Genomic DNA, 15,337 nt, shown 5'->3' on the forward strand with positions numbered 1-15,337 from the left:
GTACGGCAGGATTTGTAAATAAAATTTGTTTTTATGATTTTACATGGGTTTATATATCAAAAAACTATTAAAAATTCTTTCAAATTTCAAAATGAGATTTTTCAAAAAGTACTTCAAATACAGGAAAATTGTGCCGTACAAATCTTATCTGTAACCTTGTTAATAGGCTGTAAAAATTCCATGTCCATATCTCATTTCAAGTTGGATTAAATTGGTATACAAATTATGTAGAACTATTGTTCTGTCGAAAATGTTGAAAAAAAGCCATATTTGCACCCCTCTTTTGAAGTCATAGAGCAGTTTTTTTGGTTAATCTCACTTTTGACACATCTTTGACACTCAAAGAATCTAAAAATGCATTTACAATATCAGTCACTCACTCTGAATGCCAGCACCGCCTTGTCAAACTTTCCTGAAAAACAGCAAATAATGACTTTCCCTTTTCAAACATTTTATTAAAAGCTAGGGGACCTCTGCCATAGTTATACACTAAGAACTCCCCAACTTCTTCTTATTTGGTCAGTTTTTCAGAAGTTTTAACAGGCTATAACTCTGCAATGCCTTTGTGCCCAAATGTCTAGTTTTTTTTATTCCACAGAGAATGTTGACTACTTTTATATTTTAATAGTTTTGTTGAAATTTATAACTGACGCTCTAGCCTTTCCAACCACCTTAAATTATCTGCAGTGTCCTGTGTTGACAATGCTCTCGTGGTGAGATTGGAACGCGGATTCGATATATGCACGAAGTAATCGAATTGCCAGGTCACGCGCCAATAACAATGGCGCCTTATGAATATGATTGACGATATATAAATTATGACATGAAGACATTTGGATTCAATCACCCTTAAGGGCGCTTGTCATATTATATCATCCAAAAATAGGTAAAGATTTTCTCCTAAATGAACCCGCTGTTGTTCCCGCCTAAAAAAGTGTTGACAGAAATCGTCGTCTGCCACAGAACGACCAAATTCTAGGAAGAGAATGTCTATTCCGTTAAAGGTATAATAGCACATCTCTTGTGAGAAATATTTCTCAGGCCAAATAAACTCGAAAAAGTCACGTGCTACGACGTCTCGTATTCATACACAGCCGCTTTCGATAATACGGGGGTCCGACGAAAATTATACCCTTGTTGAGGCAGTAGTCTGAGATAGCTTGAATTTTGTCGTCTGTCGGCAAACATTTCACTAAAGAAAGCATAAAATGTTTATAGAAGCCTGTACAAGGTGAAATTCTGAGCAAATCTTCCTCCAAGACGTGGGTTGCGTGCGTCCTCTATACTTTTGGACTGATAAGCAAGCTTTCTATTACTCCAACATTAAAAGCAACGAACACGTACTGCGGAGATAACGGCGATAATGCTACAGCTTTCAAATTATGACGTCACAGCCTGCCGCATTCGGTCAACCACACGAATGGCTGCATTTATGTCGACTTCGAATTCTATTTTTTTCAAATGATACCGCCGACAATGCGCTGGAAATAATTACCAAACGCTCGAAAAGGCGGTTTCAATGTCCGTATGGATTTAAATACACCTATTTTCAGTGACGTGGCAACCGTTTTCACGCTGATATCTCTGCTGTTATATCGACGCTTTCAAAAGCATTACTCTTGTGTAGCCGCTCGTTACAGCTCCCATCACGCAAAGTGAAAAACGTGTAAAGCTGTGAAAAATGTTCCAAACGTCCATAAAAAATTCTAGCTCGCGAATAGCGAGGCGTCGATCCAAGAGATATAAGACTGCGGCACACCTTGACGTTGTGCGCAATTTATGTACACGTTTACCCTAAATGTATACAACGGTATCGTCTGTGATAAGGTGGAAATGTAACTTACAGTATAATTTTAGTCGATTTTTCCAAAAAAGGGGTCAATAATGCTTCTCGGTATTTAAGGAGTTAAGTGAACGGACGTCGCTGTTTTTCGGACATATTGTGGTAAAAGAAAATCACAATATTGCTTAAAATCAAGTTCTTCTAACATGCAAAAACATTGGTTTGCAATACATCCCTGAATCATGTCTACCGACATAGCACACAGAAATCCCAGCGACATAATTTTCGGGTGTGCTACCAGACATGGACACAATGGTTTCCCAGACAAACTGTTAACCTCATGTAAAACTCACCGCGTTGTGCATTCACGTCAATTGGCATTGTATAGTCAATTTTTATAGCGCATATACTTTTCGTCTGACATAAATATTTCAAAAAAACCAGCGACGCCGTCGTCGATACCAGGTCAAACAGCACTAGTAAAATTGAAAGTGTTTAAAAAAACATTAATAGTCTTTCGTCAGCGCTCCTGACAATATTAGAATGCAGTAGCTAGCGTCATATGGTTGTTTGATTGGCTCAGAGCGGTAACGGCACGTTTTGTTTACTGTACAAATGCCGCCACGAGCTCGAACCCTTGACACCTCTTCATACGACGGAGTGTTCAATAAACCGAAACGAGAGAGCATTTTTGACGTGGTGCAGATCGCCAGCCCCCGGATATGTCGATTAACCCTTTGAGCGCCAAAAGTCAATTTTCGTCGACTTTATAAAATATACCCGTGCCAATTTTTTTTTCAGACTTTTGCCAAAATTTTAATAAAGAACTGTAGCCAATGAAATGTGATGTCCCGTTGGTCAAAAACTGGAAAAAAATACAGAAAGATTCTTAAAAATTGGTAACATGTTGCACTAAAATTTTGGTGGAAAAAATTACAGCACTCAAAGGGTTAATATGACATCATCTACAGACAAAATCAAGGTGTAGCGAGTGCAGCTTCGCGGAGATTCTTAAATTGACAAAATTAAGCACTCAACGCCTATCAAAGGCGGCTATTATTAATACCAGATTACACTGAGAGAGCAAAAAATATAAATAAACAGGAAACTTGATATACAACCAGCGTTCACGACAAATGGATGCGTATCCTAGATACGGGACCATGCTCTTATGGATGAGTGGAACCATCTTTCATGATCGGACTGATATCGATAATTCATCGTCTCTCTCTACATTCCCGCTGCAGTCGTTAGGAGAAATTGCCCGGCACAATAATGGATCATCGTGTAAAAATGGGCAAGACGGTGTGCAATGTGGTGAGAATCGCTGGATCGCAGACCGACGGTGTTTTATTTAACGCACACCAACGAGGCTGTAGCGTCCGCTGATTTATGGAGAGAGAAAAACGCGAATGTGTACATGTGTGCACTAACGATCCTTTGTTATCGAGACGACACGTATCCGACACCCAGATCAATTTTTGTTTATTGTCTTGTCGTAGCACCCTGGTCATCTCGCGTGTGTAAATCAAAGCGTGCGATGAAACGCGTAAATACAAGCGGAAAAGCTTCTCGTTGTCGCCACTTTCTGCCTCGAAGAAATTAGGAACCCTGGCAACAACACTAGTGAGGCTTAAGATTAGCGTGAGATAAATTCCCGCGAGCGGCTTGACTTTTGCGCGTCGCATCATACCACTCGATGTTCCGCAACCAATACAATGGGGTAGATTTTCATAGTTTTATCAGGGTCGCATATTTCTAATGTCATTCCTTGCTGTCCTGTCTTCGGATGTATCGGCATTCCTTGATGTCCTCCATCATCTCCGACAAGCTTTGTTTGTTCTTTTCCGGTTCCATGCCGCCTTCGGGCAGCGACTGGGCGCGCAGTAGTTGAGATCGTCGCCCGTCTTTCAAGTCGTCCATTTCCTGGGAACTTAGTTTCTTCAGCTGTGCGATGGAACGCGCGGGCCGCTGGCCCTCGCGCCCTGAGCCGGAGCGCGACCCCTGGCCGGTCCGGGGACGGTCGGCTAGCGCTGACCCTGGTCGCGAAGAGGCCGCCGAGTCCGGCCGCTGTGGAGGCGGGTTGCTGGCGAAGGGCGTGCCGCGGTTTTTCTGCGACCCGCTGCGCTCGAGTTTGGATTCCATGACGAAGTCGTGCGGCGATGTAGGTGTGCTGGGCTCTGATGAATCGGAGTCCTTGCTCGAAGATGTCCGTAATGTCTTCCCGTTCGCTGTTATCACTGGGTACGAAGGCAGAATACCATCGTTGCCTCTATCCCGAAACAATCGACGCGTATGGAGTTTTGACAAACGTTGGGGCGGTGGCTGTTCCCTTGGTGGAGCTGGTGAGCTGAGCAAACTGAAGTCCTCTTTCCGTGCGCTGTTCTCTAGATCCAAATCGTGACTGTGAAGTCCCTGCGAAAAATTCTTGCAACTGTCTTTTTGCGCATCGGTCAGAGAGATCCGCTCGTCCGCCTCCGCGTCTGTGCTGAGTAATGCTGAGCGAGAGCCGTGATTGTTATTCGCTGAGCTGTTGTTATCGCCATTCGATATCAGCGCTGCCTTGCTCTCTTTTGAAAGCTGACAAAGCTTGGCAGGCCTTTCTACGGGTAGATCGCGTAACCCTAGCAACGTTTCATTTGCATGATAGCCCGCAACATCACTTCGGTTATTAGATTCATCTCTGCGCATGCACAGAGAGACGGAATCTACGCTGTTTCTTGTGAATATGTTATTATCGCTTCCCGCCGGTTCCACAAGTTCGCCTACTGAATTCACTAACGGCTGATTTGAAACCCCGTCGGTCGTTTTCCTACCTAATTTCCCGAGTGGGGACGACTTTCCCATCGTCAGGTTTTGGACAGCATCCCCTCTCCTCGGATCACGATTGAAAGTGATGATTTCATCGAAGATAGTCTCTGCGTCGCCCTCACTGGCAGACCGTAGAGGGCGGTCTTTCATTTTTAGCGGCTTTAAGCGATAGGTTTTCTTTGACGGATGCTTCAGACGATAGAGTTCGGCAATTTTCTTCTCCCTCAGCGCATAGTCTTCAGCTCTAGAGGTCGCACTGCGAAATGAAAATGAATCACTTGAAACATGTCGTCGCCTTGCAACAGAAATCTCAACATTTTGACGACAGTTTCTCCCAATTTCAGCCCGGGTATTCCTTTGGTCACTATTGTCACCAGCATCATTAACGTCTGCGAAAACTTGGCAATCAATGTTATCTGGTGACCCTGAGCTTGACCTGTGCCTCGCACGGGACGAGTTCGGTCGGAAGAGGCTCTTTGCAGTTTCCTTTTCCGCATATGTGGATGCCTTGTCGCCGCGAGGCGAGGTGTGTGACTGCGGGCGCCCTCTAGAGCCACCCGATGAGTCTGCATCGTCGTCGTTGTCAACTGAAGCACGACACATTCTCCCGTAAGAAGTAGAAGGACGTGGTGGCATAGTTTTGTCATAGTCGCGAGAGTCTTTCAAAGCGGCATCGGATGTTTTCTCATTGGGGCTTTCTAAAATATTGGCCTACGCCTGCCGTACGAAGATTGCGGTCTCGGTTTCTTCTTTCCGACATCATGATTTGCATCCAGGTCCGCTCGCACTCTTTCTTTGTCAGCTGCCACGCTGATATCGTTGTAATTGCAGTCGTAAGAGGCCTGCTGGGGAGGCTTTCTGCGCGACCTTCCATACGATGAAGATGGCCGTTGTCGAACGGTGCGGTTGTCGTCCCACGCACACTCTATCACCTGGCTCTCATCTTCAACATTCGCCCTCCGTCGTAGTCGCCTTCCGGCCGAAGATTTCGGTCGCTCTGTGCCATGCTGAGGGCTTTCAACTTTGCAGTTTCCGTCGAGCCTCGTTTTTGATTCCGACTCCCCGGCGACAGTTGCACATCGTGTCTTGCCAAGGGACACATCATTGACGTCCAGCCGATTATACAAAATATTGTCTTCCATAATTTCGGAGTGTTATTTTTTCTCTTTTCAAGTCCAAGATCAAAGTCCAAGTTCAGGCCTATAATATTTCTATCGCCCTCTGCGACGATTCAATGCTGCCTCTTCGCGCAGTTTCTGATTTCTGGTCGTTTTCATCCCAACAGACGCGTAAGTTTTAACAGTGTTCAATTACGTCGTTCAAAGTCCAAGTTCAAGATTCGTATGTCACTATCGCCCTCTACGACCACTCACTTATCCATCCGTTCGCAGTTCTTTGTTCCTGCTCAACCTAATGACGTAGAGATACAGAGAGGAGAAAGTCGATAAAGTTATTTATGTAATCAATAGCTGTGATGGCGAGACGAGACACGGAATAAGTTCAGGTAGATGATTAGAGTACGTGCGGCACCGCCCCTATTTTGTTCTTTAAGGTGGTATGCGCCGCGCACATTCCAACTTTTCCCCACACAGAAACTGAACAGGTTGGACCAGTCACACATATCTTAATCCTACTGTTCTCTATGATCGTAGCGAGCGACTAAGAAGAGAACTCTTTCAACTCTATTGACTAACGTACGCGTGGCCGAAAAATAAAACCACTGAGGTTACTAATCAACAATAAAAATTAGGGGTCACGTGCAAGTTTTGGCATTAGAGAAACAAGTATCCAAGAATAATTACCGAGATTTGAAATTCAAAATGACCGCCATCCGTGTGTTAACTCTAAGGGGAAAAATACAATTTTCGATTTTCGAAAAATTAAGACGGTAAAGAGTTTTCTTATGCTGTGAGTTTTAAAGTGGCCCACTATGAGTGATATATCAGAAACGAATTGTAAAAAGTTTGAGAGTCTGTCCATGAGGCGCGTTCTACTTTAAGTGGTGGTGTTTTGGCATGTACGACATACTGAGCAGTCATATATAGTCAGTGTGGTGTCAGTTCTTTAAAACCTGCAAACGTGATATCCTTTGAAGAATCAATGGATTTATAGATGGTTTGAAGAAAGTGTCTATGTGGTCCAAAAAATGTCAATCAAACAACAAATACATTCTCATAATGTTTTTCGACATATTGTTTTTCGACGTATGACCAATGCTCTTTTCTAGGGACACCCACACAAAGGAGGCCTACTTTATTGTTAAAGGATTAACCAGGATGTCAAATATAATTATGTTGCAAGCAGAGATCGTGTTGTTTTTAATAAAATCGGTATCTATTCTGCGCAACGAAAATATTTATTATCGGTGAGTTCATGTTTGACCTATATATTGTGGATAATAATTATGTTAGTGAGTCTCGCATGTCGTGTCACACGAAGTATGTACCATTGTGAGATGATTTCTTTTCATCTTTTGGCGCGAAAACATCAAATGGTTAGTCCCTCCGTGGAACTATACCCGTATAATCAATCAAATTGTACAGCTGCGTTTGACATGGACATGTCACGATGAAACGACCGACCCGCATATCAATTATGCAATAGAAAAAAATATTTATCACTCTGTTTTGTTCTCGCGCAGACGACACCTTTCCTAAGCCTGTCAATGAAAAGGTCAATTGTTTACGGTGTAAGTATGTCGGTTTATTTCCGACATGTGTTCACTATCAGAAAACGTTAAGAAGTTCTGTTTCTACAGAGCAATAAAGCATATTAAATGTGAGATTGTAATTTTTATGCTTCGAGAAACACCGTTTCCCTTTCAACCATCGTTGATGCATGTTGTTATGTGGTACCCTACATTACACTCAGAGGTCAGGCCGCCCATTCGACCGAACAGCGCAATCATGAAACTGTTGATCGATTCGTCAATAATGCGATTAGAGGAACACCGTGACCTTTTCGATTACTCTCTTATATTTTTTACAGCACGCAACAGTCACGATGTTCTAGCGCTACTTGTCAAACATGGCGAATGTGCCCAGTGCTTATATTACCCTTTCCTAAATCTGTTACTTCGTTGTCCACGATGACGGCGATGTCTTACTCAATGTAGGCGCAGCCTGGTCCGTGTGTTTAAAATACCCAGTGTTGAGAAGACAGATTGCGTAGTACAATGAAGAATTTGACGGCACGATATAAACCTCGAGGGTAGAACTTAGAACTGCCGAAAATCATGCAATTTTTTGCTGGTTTGGAGCTTGTGTGAACTCATTTTAAATCAGATATTCTACAACAACACATTTAAGCTTCAATTTCGCTGACATCATTCAGTGAACACAGAAATGTGATTTTCAATACACAGACGACACAGCAGAATGACAGTCATTATTTTCAAAGGGTGGTAAATTTGTATTAATTGGCTTTTGATCTCTGACATGTATTTGCAGGGTCATACATATTTAGAACTTCGAAGCAGCTGCTTCTCTGATGTAAGAAATTGGCAAATTGAAGGTGACCCCCATTTCAATTCAGAATATTTTTTATGATTGCAAATGTTGAGAAATTCCCTCGGCGAGAAATGAGAACAATCCATCCTTTAGGTTCATGATGCCGCTTTGAAAAAGAACGTTTACAAACCTGAAACTACTTATGTCGAACACGTTATTCATTAGTTGCAAGGAATGCACGCTTTTAATATCTTCGCGCGCGCTCTTTCTGCTTCTCGCTGTCGTCTCGTATGTTATTACGTTCCCAGGTGACGTTAAATTGGCGGGAAACCCTTACGGTTAATTCATGTGTTGTATAATAACATTATGCTCAATGAAGACTGGACAATTACCCAGTTAATGACGGCAGCGAGAATGAAGCCTCGTTTATAAACTGAAATAATGGTTTCCTGAGATGCGCAATCTACTCTCATATCATTCAGTGCCATTAATTGCATTCAACTCCCGCTTATTACAGTATTGGACAGAAGGTTCGTTTTTGACAGCACAGATACGATAAGGTAACGACCTACAAGGTATTCGCGCTCGAACAACCTCCGCTCCAATTACACATGACCTAGTTTTATTGCCATTATAATCATATGTCTATGAGTCAGAGTTAGTCATTTCCACGAAAGTCAGTCTTGATGCGTAGAGTCAGAATTAGCCATTAAATCAATCGAAGAGCGTTCCACTCTTAAAGAGGGTCGCTTTCGAGTCTGGCGACAAGCGAGCGCTCCGAAAGTGAAGAGGCGAAATATGCAGATGTCGGCCATATTGAACGGACTGACATTTTTAATTGTGATTTGAAACCAGTATATGCGTAATTATCCATTTCCTGTCTGTAATTGCCAGTCGCTGGCGTCATCATTAGTTGGCTATTTAGAGTCCCCGTTCTTATCAAAACAAGATCGATGCTTTGTTCTTTTTCGCCGTACATTCCTTGAACTGTCGATGGAAATTTGGTAATTTTAAACGTTTTTTTTTTGTCTTATTGTGGAAATTCCTGAACGAAGAGTCAGAATAGAGCAGATTCACTGAACATCCACTGAAAATTAGGCATGAAATCTTTCGGATTGGCACACGACACTCATTTTTAGTACTTTTTCTTCTGACAGGTTAAAAATACATGTAGCATAGTCCGTGGGCTAGAGGGGGTCTACGTGCACCCCCCCCCCCCCCCACAGGATAACAAACCTGTATTTTTCAGAAGCCTTGGGATCCCTAGAATACGAAATGAATTTTAACAGAAAAAATATAGGGATGGAATAGCTGTTATGGTCATGTTTTGAAGGTACCGCAAAATCACGATTTTCCAAGCCAAATGCATTTTCGTCAAATCTGTCTTCTTGTAAGTCATGTGCTGAGCTCATTTTTTAACATAACCTCACTTGTTTGGTATCATTAGAAAGGGAATTTATTCCTCTTAAGATGACATATTGTACTATGCAATATCTTCTACAGTTTTTGTCAAATATAACCAAAACTTACCCCTTACCCCCAAAATTTAACATTGCAAATCACAGTAAATCTCAAATTCTACACAATTTTTTAGCTGGGCATAATAAAAAAATGCAATGCTTTGTCTCTAATCTGTTTTATTTCATACAGGGACATGTAAGAAATATGAAATAGACTTTTAACAGAATAAATATTGGGAATCTACGGCTGTAACAGTCATATTTTGAAGGGTACCGCAAAATAACAGTGTTGCAGATTTGCATGCATTTTTGTTACGACTGTCTTCTATAAGTTATCTGCTGAGCTTGTTTTTCAATATAACCTGGCTTGTTAGGTATCATTAGAAAGATAATTCACTAATCTTTAGAATGATATATTGTAACATGCAATATCTTCTATAGTTTTCATGATATGTAACCAAAACTTACCCCTTACCCCAAAGTTTACATTGAAAATTTCTGTCATAGCTAAAACCAAATTCTACAATTTTTTTAGCTTGACAAAAAAAAATCTGGCCTTTTTGCTATTAAATCTGTTTTATTTGGTACAGGGACATGTCAGAAATATGAATCAGACTTGTAACAGAAAAAATATTAGGAATCTACAGCTGTAACAGTCATATTTTGAAGGGTACCGCAAAATCACGGTGTTGCAGATTTGCATGCATTTTTGTTAAAACTGTCTTCTTATAAGTTATCTGCTGAGCTTGTTTTTGAATATAACCTGGCTTGTTAGGTATCATTAGAAAGATAATTCACTAATCTTTAGAATGATATATTGTAACATGCAATATCTTCTATAGTTTTCATGATATATAACCAAAACCTACCCCTTACCCCAAAGTTTACATTGAAATTGCAGTCAAGCTAAAACCAAATTCTACAATTTATTTAGCTTGACACAAAAACTCTGGCCGTTTTTGCTATTAAATCTGTTTTATTTGGTACAGGGACATGTCAGCAATATGAATCAGACTTGTAACAGAAAAAATATTAGGAATCTACAGCTGTAACAGTCATATTTTGAAGGGTACCGCAAAATACAGTGTTGCAGATTTGCATGCATTTTGTTAAATTTTTCTTCTTATAAGTTATCTGCTGAGCTTGTTTTTGAATACTAACCTGGCTTCTTAGGTATCATTAAAAAGATAATTCACTAATCTTCAGAATGACATATTGTAACATGCAATATCGCCTATAATTTTCATGATATATAACCAAAACTCACCCCTTACCCCAAAGTTTACATTGAAAATTGCAGTCAAAGCTAAAACCAAATTCTACAATTTTTTTAACTTGACACAAAACTCTGGCCGTTTTTGCTATTAAATCTGTTTTATTTGGTACAGGAACATGTCAGAAATATGAAATAGACTTTTAACAGAAAAAATATTGGGAATCTACAGCTGTAACAGTCATATTTTGAAGGGTACCGCAAAATAACAGTGTTGCAGATTTGCATGCATTTTTGTTAAATTTTTCTTCTTATAAGTTATCTGCTGAGCTTGTTTTTCAATATAACCTGGCTTGTTAGGTATCATTAGAAAGATAATTCACTAATCTTTAGAATGACATATTGTAACATGCAATATCTTCTATAGTTTTCATGATATATAACCAAAACCTACCCCTTACCCCAAAGTTTACATTGAAAATTTCAGTCATAGCTAAAACCAAATTCTACAATTCTTTTAGCTTGACACAAAAAATCTGGCCGTTTTTGCTATTAAATCTATTTTATTTGGTACAGGGACATGTCAGAAATATGAAATAGACCTGTAAAAGAAAAAATATTAGGAATCTACAGCTGTAACAGTCATATTTTCAAGGGTCTCGCAAAATCACAGTATTGAAAACTCGCTTGCTTTTTTGTTAAATCTGTCTTCTTATAAGTCATCTGCTGAGCTTGAATTTTGACACAACCTGGCTTCTTAGGTATCAATAGAAAGGAAATTTACTGGTCTTTAAAATGACATATTGTAATATGCAATGTCTTGTTTAGGTTTCATGAAATAGGACCAAAGCTTACCCCATACCCCAAGGTTTACAAAGCAAATTACTGCAAATCTGAAACTCGACCTTTTTTTACAATTTATTTACTTTATATACAAAAGGCAATGCTTGTATGCAATCTACGAAATCTGTGTTTTTGTTAGAAAAGTATGTTACAAATATGAAATTAACTTTTAACAGGAACATAATATGATTTTGTAGCCTTTTGGATAATATTTGGAAGGGTACCCAGGTATCAGGGCAAATTTGCCGAAACACATACATTTGCAATATTTGGGTTCCCCTCCAAAAATGATCCAAGTGGCTACTAAATTGTATCATCTTCCCGTTAAAAGGTAATTCTATACTTGTAACATACTTTTGTAACAAATAAATCAGATTTAAATAAGAATTGCCTTTTGTATTATGTGCAGCAAAAAATGGTAGAATTTGTGATAAGCTGTAATTTGCGATTTGAACTTTTTGGGTATGGGGTAAAGTTTGACCATATTCCAGGAAAACTATGAATGACATTGTATATTACAATATGTCATCTTAAAGAAGAATAAATTTCCCTACTAATAATACCTCACAAGCCAGGTTGTGTCACAAAATAAGTTCAGCAGATGACTTACAAGAAGAAGAATTTAACAAAAAAGGTGCCAGTTTGCGGTACTGCGATTTTGCATTTCTCTTCAAAATATGGCTGATACAACTAAACAGTCCAAATATTTTTTCTGTTAAAGTCTATTTCACATTTCTGACATGACCCAGTACCATATACAACAGATTTAATACCGAAACAGAGCTATTTTATCATGTCTAGCTAAAAATTCACGGAAATTGATCACGTTATCTATGACAGTACTTCCAATATAAACCTTGGGGTATGGGGTACGTTTTGGTCATATTCCATGAAAACTATACAAGATATTGCCTGTTACAATATTTCATTGTAAATACCAGTTAATTACCTTTCCAATGATACTAAACAAACCCGGCTATAATCAATAACAAGCTCAGTAGACTACTTATAAGATGACAGATTTAACAAAAACGCATACGAATCAGGAATACTGAGATTTTGCTGTACCCTTAAAGATACAGCTGTTACAGCTATAGAATCCCAATACTTTTTCTGTTAAAAGTTCATTTCATATTTCTGATATGGCGAAGTACAAAATTAAACATATTTCATACAAAAAATTGCCTAATTTTTTATGTCTGCGTAAAAAATTGCTTGAATTTGACATTAGCTATGACAGTAGTTTTCGATGTAAATTTTGGGGTATGGGGTAAGTTTTGGTCATATTTCATAAAAATCTGTACAAGATATTGCATGTTACAATATGTCTTTTTAAAGACTAGTAAATAATCTTACTAATGATACCTAACAACTTACATTATATTCTATAAGAAGCTCAGCAGCTGACTTACAAGACGATAGATTCAACAAAAAGCACGCAAGTCAGGAATACTGAGATTTTGCTGTACCTTCAAAATCTGACTGTTACAACTACAGAATTCCAATCTTTTTTCTGTTAAAAGTCTATTTATATTTTTGACATGACCCATTACCGAATGAAATAGATTTCATACAAATAAATGCCTGATTTTATATGTCTAGGTAAAGAAAATGGTAGAATTTGATTTTAGCTATGACTGCAATTTTCAATGTAAATTTTGGGGTATGGGGTAAGTTTTGGTCATTTTTCATGAAAACTATGCAAGATATTACATATTACAATATGTCATTTAAAGATTAGTGAATTATCTTTCTAATGATACCTAACAAGCCAGGTTATATTAAAAACAAGCTCAGCAGATAACTTATAAGAAGAAAAATTTAACAAAAATGCATGCAAATCTGCAACACTGATATTTTGCGGTACCCTTCAAAATATGACCGCTACAGTTGTAGAGTCCTAATATTTTTTCTGTTAAAAGTCTATTTCATATTTCTGACATGTCCCTGTACCAAATAAAACAGATTTAATAGCAAAAACGGCCAGAGATTTTGTTTCTAGCTAAAAAAAATTAGAATTTGGTTTTAGCTATGACTGAAATTTTCAATGTAAACTTTGGGGTAAGGGGTAGGTTTTGGTTATATATCATGAAAACTATACAAGATATTGCATGTTACAATATGTTATTCTGAAGATTAGTGAATTATCTTTCTAATGATACCTAACAAGCCAGGTTATATTGAAAAACAAGCTCAGCAGATAACTTATAAGAAGACAGTTTTAACAAAAATGCATGCAAATCTGCAACACTGTTATTTTGCGGTACCTTCAAAATATGACTGTTACAGCTGTAGATTCCTAATATTTTTTCTGTTAAAAGTCTATTTCATAATTCTGACATGTCCCTGTACCAAATAAAACAGATTTAATAGCAAAAACGGCCAGATTTTTTGTGTCAAGCTAAAAAATTGTAGAATTTGGTTTTAGCTATGACAGAAATTTTCAATGTAAACTTTGGGGTAAGGGGTAAGTTTTGGTTACATATCATGAAAACTATAGAAGATATTGCATGTTACAATATATCATTCTAAAGATTAGTGAATTATCTTTCTAATGATACCTAACAAGCCAGGTTATATTGAAAAACAAGCTCAGCAGATAACTTATAGGAAGACAGTTTTAACAAAAATGCATGCAAATCTGCAACACTGTTATTTTGCGGTACCCTTCAAAATATGACTGTTACAGCCCTAGATTCCCAATATTTTTTCTGTTAAAAGTCTAATTCATATTTCTTACATGTCCCTGTATGAAATAAAACAGATTTCAGACAAAGCATTGCATTTTTTATTATGCCCAGCTAAAAATTGGTAGAATTTGAGATTTACTGTAATTTGCAATGTTAATTTTGGGGTAAGGGGTAAGTTTTGGTTATATTTGACAAAAACTGTAGAAGATATTGCATAGTACAATATGTCATCTTCAAGAGGAATAAATTCCCTTTCTAATGATACCAAACAAGTGAGGTTATGTTAAAAAATGAGCTCAGCACATGACTTACAAGAAGACAGATTTGACGAAAATGCATTTGGCTTGGAAAATCGTGATTTTGCGGTACCCTTCAAAACATGACCATAACAGCTATTCCATCCCTATATTTTTTCTGTTAAAATTCCATTTCGTATTCTAGGGATCCCAAGGCTTCTGAAAAATACAGGTTTGTTATCCTGTGGGGGGGGGGTGCACGTAGACCCCCTCTAGCCCCGGCCTAGTAGATTTCAAGGTTTACATATGTACACTGACCCAATCGCCCCTCTGAGAATAGCATTGCTTATTGCTTTCGGCGCGTTATAAATATTTTTATTGATTGATTGATTGATTGATTGATGACTGATTTCATTTTGGAAGTGCTGAATTATGGATTTGTAAATTTTGTAACAGAAAGTCTGTCTCAGATGAAATATACTTACTGTAATTCTTATAATAGAGCCATTTATTTACCAAATCTCTCTGAAATTTTCTCAGGTGCTTTCCCTGATACTGAAAAAAACGTAATTCTTTGCTACAGCTATTAACAATACGGGTAAATGTATTGATATCAAAAAAAACCTTTCCTCGTAGAAAAGACCGTCTTTTCAAACGGACTTTAATAAGACATTTTCTCACTCCTCTGAACAGCTGGTACATTGTAATCCATTTTTTTCTGTTATGTAATATTTTCAACTAACACGATTGGAACTAATTTGGGATAATTGGATTTTCATATTTTGCAAATTTCTCAAATTGTTAGGTGCCACAAGCTGAATGTTGCAACATCGCAAATCATTACTCATAAAA

General features: G+C 38.5%; 1 protein-coding gene across 1 annotated transcript in view; it reads right to left on the reverse strand.

Moving 5' to 3' along the window:
* Positions 1–237: 237 nt before the first annotated feature.
* LOC139129879 (uncharacterized) overlaps positions 238–15,337 on the reverse strand; it is a 48,794-nt gene continuing 33,694 nt past the window's right edge. The window contains exon 2 of the mRNA XM_070695567.1: positions 238–6,004. Coding sequence (XP_070551668.1) covers positions 3,548–5,230 — 1,683 coding nt within the window. The 5' untranslated portion in view covers positions 5,231–6,004 and the 3' untranslated portion in view covers positions 238–3,547. The remainder of the gene's footprint in view (positions 6,005–15,337) is intronic.

Source organism: Ptychodera flava, chromosome 3 (assembly GCF_041260155.1).
Source record: "Ptychodera flava strain L36383 chromosome 3, AS_Pfla_20210202, whole genome shotgun sequence".
Taxonomy (NCBI): Eukaryota; Metazoa; Hemichordata; class Enteropneusta; family Ptychoderidae; genus Ptychodera; species Ptychodera flava.